Below are 9,774 nucleotides of genomic sequence, written 5' to 3'. Positions count from 1 at the left end.
TAATGAACTGAAATCTCTTCTATTTATAGAAGAAAGGAACCTGCTTTGTAAGCTGCTACTACAAGCTGCTGTGTAAGCTGCCACTACAAGCTGCAGTGTAAGCTACTATAAGCTGCTGTGTAAGCTGCTACTACAAGCTGCTGTGTAAGCTGCTACAAGCTGCTGTGTAAGCTGCTGCGGTACCAAATATGGATAATCTTCTACTGAGAGCAATATTTATCCATAACGGAGTACTGAATGGATAAGCTTATTATATCCGGTATGGATAATCTTCTACTGAGAGCAATATTTATCCATAACGGAGTACTGAATGGATAAGCTTATTATATCCGGTATGGATAATCTTCTACCGGGGGTAATGTTTATCCATAACCGGGTACTGAAAAGATAAGCTTATTATACCCGGTATGGATAAACTTCTACTGGGGGTAATGTTTATCCATAACCGGGTACCGAAGTGATAAGCTTCTTCAGGAAGCTTATTTCCAATATAGTACTAAATAGATAAATATATTTACGGTGGAGTCCCATATGGATAAGCTTCTTCAGGAAGCTTATTTACAACAGAGTACTAAATGAACATCCATAATATAATATATTTATAACAATAGAGAACTTTTATAAAACTGTGCAAGTATTTTTGTCCTGGAAGTTGTGCTAGTATGATTTATTAAGTTCTATATATATTAAGCTAAAGAAAAAAATGGAAAACCAGCTCACACGTGCGAAGAACCAATCGTCGGTTTCGAGCGGTTGGAATCATACGTTAAGAGAAAACCTCCGGTTCACCACTTTCCACCATTCGAAGCCTACTCCTTCAAGCGGCAAAAATACATTTAACCCATGTACATTTCGCAGTAACAGTGGTACTTTCCACGATTAACGACTACCTGACTCTACTTTCATAGCCTTTTATGGATCTTCTCCGTTACTCCGCCTCCCGCTTCCCTGCAGCTCATCCTCAGTATCCCTTCCATACGCCGCTTCGCCGGCGCTTCGTCGCCGTTAGGTCTCTTACAGCTGACTCCTCTCTGCTTATTTTTTTTCTCAATTTCTCAAATTCGTATAGTCGGCATCAATTAGTGGAGTTGAATTGATTGATACTCTGGAATTTGTGTCTGAATCGCTATGTGTGTGCGTCTGCTTTCTCTCCTTTCCAGGTCGAGTTTGAGCCTTCCGTTCCCGGAGCAGAAAGCCAAGTATTATAGGGAGCTGGAAGCTGCTGTAGATGTTGTCGAGCGAGCTTGTCGTCTGTGCGTTGATGTAATTTCTCCACTTTTTGTAAATAATTAGCTAATTACTCCTCTTCCGTTTATATGACTGCATTTCAGTAGACACAATTTAACATGTTAATTTGACTTATATGTTAGATTACTGTTAGTGAAAGGGTGTTTGGCGTGAAGTTTAAATTTATTATATGACTTATTTACTACTATATTGATGACACTGGAAGAAAATATTGAAGTGAAGATAATTCTAAAAAGTTGTGAATGTTGTATAGAAATGGAATTGTGTTAAACATCTTAGGACGTCCCAAATATAAGTTGGGGCCCGATGAGTTTTATCTGTTGACTGCATTGGTAACTATTCTATTATTTTGAGTTCAAAGCTACTTTTCCTTTTCATGGAGCAACTTCTTTGAGTTTAATTGAAAGATATAAGGCTTCAGACCAAAGTTCTTGAAATTGGTTAGAATGTGATGTTAGAAATGCTTCGCTTACTGCTTCGGCAATTTAAAATGCAGGTTTCTCAATCATTTTATGTAGTTTCATGGCTAATGCACATCGCTAAAGTGATAACTTGTTTTGAGGTACTTAAGATTGGAGATGTTTGAAACAAGTTGACTGCACCTTATCTCAAACAAGGTGACAGTAGTCAATTAGTTCTGGTGAAATTTGCTTTACTTCTATACTTCTGATACATGAAATGATTGAATTGAAATATAAACATTTCTCCTATAGCCATCTTTTTGTTTATTTTGAGTAGTCCATAAGTCAAGTACTGCAACCATTTTATCCACTAAAACTACTGTTTTCTTTGTGATTGCTAGGTGAAGAAATCGTTGTTCTCAAGTAATGGTAGGATTCTTGAGAAAATTGACCAGACCCCAGTCACTATTGCAGATTTTGGAGTGCAGGCTTTAGTTAGCTTGGGTAACTTATATATTCTTTTCTATTTACTGAAAAGAAATTCTTGTTCATTATTTATTAAATCTGAGTGCAGTTTCAGCTGTCCAGTAAATATGGGGAGAGAAAAAGAAGGAAAATTTTGAATAAAACAATTACAAGCCTGGTCAGTCAAAGTCTGATTTGTCTTAGCACAAGGAATTTACCCTGACTAAGAATAATCTTCCTTGTGCCTGGATGGTTTCACATTTCTTTTTCTTGATAGAAGAATAAGGTGGTATACTATATTTTTCCTATTAATAGGGCTTCTATAGCTTACATTACATTCTGTCGCCATCTCCAGTTGCAAAGGCGCTTAATCTATTTTTAGGATGACATCGATGCTTTCTTTTCTTAGTCAACCATATACTTACATGTACCTTTTGGTCACAGAACAATCTTAACTTAGAAGAAGAAAGAAAGATAAATATTCAGGCAAGAAATAACCATAAACATTGACACTTAGCTAAGATTATATAATCATTGTTCTATAAAATGGCATTTTTGTTTATGCCAAATCAGCTGGAGATAGGAGTACAGACTTCTTGTATTGATTAACTCGGGAAAAGAAGAGATAAAAATACAGTAATAGACTGTTATACACAAACAGTTTATTACCTGAATATAACTTACTTACTGCCTGAAGAGAAAGTAGCCTGCAGTTAGAAGTCTTAAGTTCTAATTCGGCAAAACCAATCTGAAGATTCTTCACTACTGCAGTGTAACCGAACTAGTATTTTAGAGGAGAACTACAATGCTTTAAAATACTAGTTTAATAATGTCAAACATAACATGTTTAGTAATGAATTTTTTTTGACTTGATAAAAAATGTTACATCTTCTGTGAAAATTTTGGTAAGCAAGTGTCCATCAAGTATCAATATTGGATAGGTCAGCAAACTACAAGACTTCGTACCAGTTTTATTGATATGTTCTCATTCTTTTTTATCTTCCAAAATCTGAATTTTGCTTGGACACGTTGATTGCCTTTCTTTTTGAAAGGGTTGATCTCTTAACTCTTCTAGTTCTACTTCAGTATTGTTGGCTTGGTTAATCTACATCACCACTTAAATTAGAAGCTGAGTGAGGTATTTGCTCCAAAACTGCATCTTACTGAAAGATTTGAAATCCCTCCACTTCCAACAAAAATTGGTGGTGAATAATCATAAACTTATTTTTTTTTTGGTCTTATGGACTATCTTCAGTTTGTAGATTTTATTATTTTTGTAAATCTACAAAGTTTTATTTCGAGAAATAAACTAATTAATTTGTAGAATCAAGTTTTAGTGAATATGGACTCAACAACTGTAGATCATTTGAAGGTGGAAAATATGGAGTATGATTGTCAAATCTTTGCACCTCGTTTCTCTTCATGTCATACTTTTTCTTCTATGATAATGACCAATCTGGTCTGATACTTCTCCATCACTCAAGAAAACTATTGGATAGTCATGGCAGTGATAATGATTATATTATGAATATATTTTTTGAAGAATGATGAAATTATGAAAATAGTTTTGACAACGATGAAATTATGAATACTCTCTTTGTGCTTTCCCTTTGATTCCCTTATATTTTCCTACTCTGTTTTCCTGGAACAGAGACAAATTGTTTGATTGAGTTTTTTTAGAGCTAAGATGAGTTATTTCTTTACTGGATTATACCCTTATTCTGATAGAGATGAACAGACTTTTTCCCTCTATCCCCCTGGTGGCTGAAGAGGACTCTGCATTCTTGCGTTCAAATAATCTAGTTGGCTCAGTGGTTGATGTTGTAAAGGATAAAGCAACTTCAGGATATGAAGTAACAGATGATAATATTTTGAAAGCAATTGACAGAGGGGGAAAGGATGCTTGTGTATTTGGGCCTAAACCAGCCACTTACTGGGTGAGTTGGTGCCTGCTTCCGAAGAGTATTCACTAAGTTTCATGAGATAAAAGATCAAAGTCTTTTAAAGGTTTCAAACTAAAGGAAAGTTCCTGAAGGGAACTAGAGTTTTATAATTCATTTTGAGTATGTTCTGTCACATTTTTTATCAGAGACACATTCATTTAGTTGATAATCAGTACATTTTATGTTGGGACATTAAAATTTCCTCGGTCTGGAGAATTTCAAATTTTGATTCTCTTTCTAGAAGTTTAGCTAATTCAGAGTATGTCGTTAATATCTCCTGAGAAGCATCTCAAGATGTTCTTGAAGGATTTAGGTTGGGGGTTGGGGGGAGGGGATGTTGGAGCTGGATGGGTGGCAAAAAAAAAAAATGGAAATAGTTTCCAATATATGGCCCTTGGATAACCTACTTCTCGTTGAAATACCTCTTCCTTTGTACAATAATCTTTACCAGATCAAGGCTAATATTTTAAGGGCCTCCCGACTTCTATCAATATGACATCAGCAATTATTTTTTTGTCTGTCTTTATTCTGTGTGATCTTTTATGTGCTTGAAAGAAAATCTACTTTTACCACCCATGCCATTAACAGATACTTACTTGCACAGTGATTTGGACTGCACTCACTAATTTTCATCCTCATACAGATACTGGATCCTATTGATGGTACACGAGGGTTTGTTAAAGGTAGCGAGGCTCTCTATGTGGTATGCTTCTTAATTCCTTTTCCTTTCTGTTTAATGTAATTATTATTCTTTTATGTTTTTGTTTCTTTTCTTTTTTCTTTTCCCAAATAATTAAAGGAAGAAACAAGAATGAGATCACCTTAATCTTATTCCCATTTACCGAATCAGCTGCGAATTTCCCGACCCGAAAAAAAAAGAATGACAGGAACTGGAAAAGAAAGAATTATTTAACACATTTTAAGTTTGTTTTCCACGGAACTGGCCAAGGTATAGGGTAATAGTTTTGAGGGTTACTTCCAACTCATGCCATTCCTCGCCCTGTTGTGCTAGTTAGTTCCCTTGAACTGGGAATGTGGGGCGCAGTGGTGGGGACACATTGGCTGAAGAGTGATCAATTGAATCCCCTATTTCAGAAAATTACATTGTGCATAGGTGAATTATATGTATATTGAAAGGGGAAACAGCCTCTCTGTATTCACAAGGTAGGGGTAAGGTCTGCGTACACGCTACCCTCCCCAGACTCCACCTGCAGAATTTCACTAGTTTTCTTGTTGTTGCTGTTGTTGTTGTATTGAAAGGGGAAAACCTTGGGTTTGGAATTATACTGGAGACACAGATGCTGCTAAACTAAAGGCTTCAGTGGTGCCAAAGTTAAACTTATCTGTCCTAAACCTCTTTTGTTCTTTCTATTTCCTCAATAGTGCAGAGTGTTTCACGTATCATAGTTAATGTTTCTGCGAAGAAGAGTGCCTTGATAACTAAAATGATGATGTCATACACATTATCATAATAGGTTCAGGCGTTATTACTTGGTTCTATAGAATTCTTTTGCTGCTTGGGTTAGATTTGTGTTTTTTCCCTTTTCTCATGCTTATTTGGCCAAGAATATTGTGTCTTTTCAGGTGGGTTTGGCACTTGTAGTTGAAGGACAGATTGTTTTGGGGGTCATGGGCTGCCCCAATTGGTGCGAAGACTGTTCTGAGAATTCTATCGTTGGGGTCCAAGAAAGTAGTAGTTCCAGATCAGGGATCATCATGGTTTCTCATTTGGGTTGTGGAACATGGACAAAGAGGTTGTCAGACATACTAACCACTGAGTCATCTCACACTTGGACCGGATGCTCTGTTGACAGCTGCCAAATGGTGGAGGGGGCACGGTTTACTATTCCTGAAAGTCAATCATGGAAATCATTACCCCTATCGGTTTTGTTTGATGCAAAAAGAGACTCAGAGAACATAGGAAAAGGGAAAATACTTCTTCTGTCTGCATGCTGTGGGAGGTGAATTCTTCCTCTCAAAGACATTTCATATTCTTGAAAAATGTGTACTAGATGATGAATGGATGCTTAGATTTGTGATGTGAAATCTTTCTTGCCCGCTGTTGGCATTTGTGGAAGTTCTTACCCCTAAAAGGCTCCTATTTGGTTGATGAATTTTAATACAGAGGAGTTGAGAAGTTAAAAAAGAAAGTGCTACAATGGTTTCCTTTGCAAATTGGATCTATGTAAGGGTTAGGCTGGGGAAAGGTAGAGGTAAAGAAATTAGCTCTATAGTAAACTTTTTGTGTCCAAGTTGGAACTTGGTTTTGGTAATCGGTAACAACTATCAACTTATTCGGAGAAGATGCTCATTATTCACATTCAGTAGAGATTGAATGCTCTATTTTAATAACCAAAAACAGAATGCACTCAGAACCATTCTTCAAGCGATTACAAAATTCAGTTCCCTTTTAGACTTGACAGCTGAGTTGTAATTATTTTTGCAGTTTTCTTTCTTTCTCTTTTGAGACTGCAAATCAAAGTACATCTCAAATTTCATGATGGTTTTTCGCATTTATTATATTTCGCTTTTGTTTCTAAGTTTACAGTTTGTGCAAATATCTGATGGTGGCTTCTGGTAGAGCATCGGTTTACATTCAGGGAAGGAAGGCGACATCTATTATCAAGGTGAAATTATATTCTCGGGTCACTGTGTGTAAAATTAGTAGAGCAATCTGATGGTCATATCCGTCGAATGTAGGTCTGGGACCATGCTGTTGGAATCATATGTGTCCATGAAGCTGGAGGGAAGGTATGCATTTCTCTGTTGACATTCTTTTAACAAACCTTCTTTATCTTTACTTGTTGCAGCCAGTTCTAGAGAAGTCGGCACTGCTGATATATCATTTAATAAAACAGTCAATTAGTTATATTGCATGTAACGGCACCCTTTTTGTTTTCCTTTTTTTTAATTAAAAAAAGAAGTAACGTAAAGAACACCCTCGGGTTATGGAGATCTGAAGATATAGCTTATATCTTTTCTTTTCCTTTTCTTTTTACTTCTCGTCTGGATACAGTATTTTGAAGGCTTCAACTTTTTAAAGGAAAATTTTGAAAACTTTAGAACTGGTCAGATTTGTGAGGTTGACTCTCGTGCACAACTAGTTCATGCTTTTCTTAGGTTTCCTGGCAAGATAATCTGAAGAATCAAGTGAGGGTCCTAAATAGTGATTCACGGAACTTAAAATTCTTTCATCAGAAGACACAAACTTCATTTACTTATGAAGAAACACAAAGTGAAGAGAGGCTCGTTTTATAGCTTTTTTTCTAGTCACGTCTCATAATACGGAGACTCTGCACCTAGTGATTTCATTCTTGTACTTTTACGGGAAAAAACATAAATAATCAGCCCATATTTGATTTGAAAGATATGGGAGACTACAATAGCAACAACTACGCCTCAGTCCCAAACAGTTGGGATCGGCAATATGAATCCTCACTTCATTCTTTAAGCTCAACTCATATTATCATTGTTATCAACAAAGGGCAGATAATCCTTTATTCTGCATTATCCTACCCACTGTTTCCAGTTATCTGCTTACTGGCAAGTTATTCACATCCAGACATTTATATTCCCTGACATCAAACAAATGCGTTAAGCAGAAGACTTTATTTTTTGCCTACTCGATGCAGTATTCACTGGCATCAACTTTCATTCTCTCTATGTTTCTATTTTCATAATTGTTGACACCATTCACTTCGTAGAACAGGATCCAAAGCAGAGGGCAAAAATTTATTAAGAAGCTTTCATATTTTTCTTTGATTGTGCTCCTGGTTATGACTTTCACTTTATACTATGTCCTTCAACTTTGGGCAATAGTATTTGATGTAGATCATCCATTCAGAAAACCATAAGCGAGACTAGATTGCTCACTTTCCTGGTTTATCATTGTGTGTCTTACTTGTCAGGTGACCGACTGGGCAGGAGGTTCACTTGATATTGCGGCAGATCAAACTGAACGGAGACTAATCTTTCCTTCAGGCGGTGTTCTTGTGACTAATGGGAGCTTACACAGCAAGATTATTGGAATGATCTCTTCAAATTCGTCAGTTCTATGACAGGCATTTGACATTAATTGACAGATTATAAAAATACTGAGATACTAAGGACGATTCTGCCAATTCATCAATTGTTTCATGGCACTTGCATTCTTTCGACAAATCAGAGCAGACATTAATTTGTCTCCATTTTCTTCCACCTGGCGGTCATCAGTATCTCTTTATTTTCTTTTTCATCAATACTTGCTTTTTTATTCTTTCGGTCTCAAATGGCTTACATACGGATAACGTCCTCCAATTAGTGAAATGCTGTGGTCTGTGGAGAATGATTCTTATGTACTGCAGTAAGAAATTTTATTCTTTTCTTCACAAGGTACAATGATGAAGTGAAGATTTTTCTCCTTTCATCTCTACTGCAGGCAAAATTTAATATTTACAAATATAGCCTTTCCTCCTAAATAAGGTACTATAATGAAGTGAGGAATTTTTTCTTTTTCAATTTCAGTAAAGAAGTTACTCCCTTGTTATTTTTATTTACGGAGAAGGGTCAAACATATCCCTTTACTATGCGAAAAAGATTATATATACCCTCCGTTATACTATCTGTCTATAAAAATCCTAACGTTATAAAACTGGTACAAAAATACCCTTTCTCCGTTAGGACCTTCACCATATCCAACATTATCCTACGTGACCTGATATTTTGCTGAGATAGATGTCACGTGGCAATGCCACTCCACCACCCCCAATCCCATTTAACCCCTCCCCCTCTTCTTCCTTCACCACCACCTTCCCCTTTCACCCAACCAATGTTATTAACATCACCCAACCACCATAATCATTACCACCACTACAAACCTCCATCAGCTGCCCCTTCTCTCTCTATAACAGAAATTTCATATTATTTACGTTGTTCGTATAGCCTAAAACACATAGTATAGTTTTATTGCAAAATTATTTACTCAACTCTTTCAGGATTCAGTATCAAATTAAAGTAGACGAAGCCATCGATCTGCAACAATATATTAAGCAGCTCTATGATAAAAAATTTACTTTAAACATATTCAAACTAAAAGATAATAATAATAATAATAATAATAATAATAATAATAATAATAATAATAATAATAATAATAAAAGAAAGATAGAACAAATTCAATTAACACAATTTTGCAGGCTTAATTTCAAGTTCTTTCTTATCCGTTTTCTTTTTTTTTTTTTTTCTTGCTAAATCATCTTATCCTTTCTTAAAGCTTTAGGCAAATCAACAAAACCCTTTATCCAAATCACAACTGTATTCATCACGATTTAGGCGCAGAGTTCTAACCTCACTATTTACGAGCCGAAGGAATAATATAATAATAAAATCGACTACTAAGCGAGGATTACTGGAAGAATAAAAGTAGAGATTGAATTTTTACTTAATTACAAACAAGTATAAATTCAGAAGAACAGACAAATTAATCGGATGTACAACTGAACAACAAAAAGAAATGAAAGAGGAGTTTGAATATGATTCATATATTGTTGTTGAAGGATATGTAGCACACATATATTATTTTCCTTGGATGGTACTGTAATAGAAGAAAAGCCAAAGGAAAAAAAATCAAAAAGGAATTTTTCTTGCAATTACAGATAGAAGGGTTACGGGGAGGGGGTTAAATGGGGTTGGGGCAGTGAGTGGCATTGCCACATGGCGTCTACCTTAGCAAAATATTA

General features: G+C 35.8%; 1 protein-coding gene across 3 annotated transcripts; it reads left to right on the top strand.

Annotated features, from left to right (window-relative positions):
• Nucleotides 1-714: 714 nt before the first annotated feature.
• LOC104216126 (putative 3'(2'),5'-bisphosphate nucleotidase, mitochondrial) lies at nt 715-8,456 on the top strand. 3 transcript variants are annotated; one of them, XR_011405266.1, is made up of 10 exons: nt 715-1,009; nt 1,161-1,263; nt 1,745-1,810; nt 2,051-2,153; nt 3,843-4,051; nt 4,701-4,760; nt 5,642-6,018; nt 6,599-6,684; nt 6,758-6,808; nt 7,966-8,456. XR_011405266.1 is itself a non-coding variant. In XM_009766104.2 (10 exons), exons 1-10 carry the CDS (start codon nt 915-917, stop codon nt 8,113-8,115), a joined length of 1,293 nt encoding a protein of 430 aa, XP_009764406.1. In that variant the 5' UTR covers nt 715-914; the 3' UTR covers nt 8,116-8,456. The 3 variants fall into 3 exon arrangements, 2 of the variants coding, with proteins under 2 accessions (XP_009764406.1, XP_009764407.1); XM_009766104.2 differs by having other exon boundaries at nt 6,606-6,684; XM_009766105.2 differs by lacking the exon at nt 1,745-1,810 and having other exon boundaries at nt 6,606-6,684.
• The last annotated feature ends 1,318 nt before the right edge of the window (nt 8,457-9,774 follow it).

Source organism: Nicotiana sylvestris, chromosome 2 (assembly GCF_000393655.2).
Source record: "Nicotiana sylvestris chromosome 2, ASM39365v2, whole genome shotgun sequence".
Lineage (NCBI taxonomy): Eukaryota > Viridiplantae > Streptophyta > Magnoliopsida > Solanales > Solanaceae > Nicotiana > Nicotiana sylvestris.
Note: the sequence above shows the minus strand (reverse complement) of the source record. Positions and strands in the feature narration are given on the sequence as shown.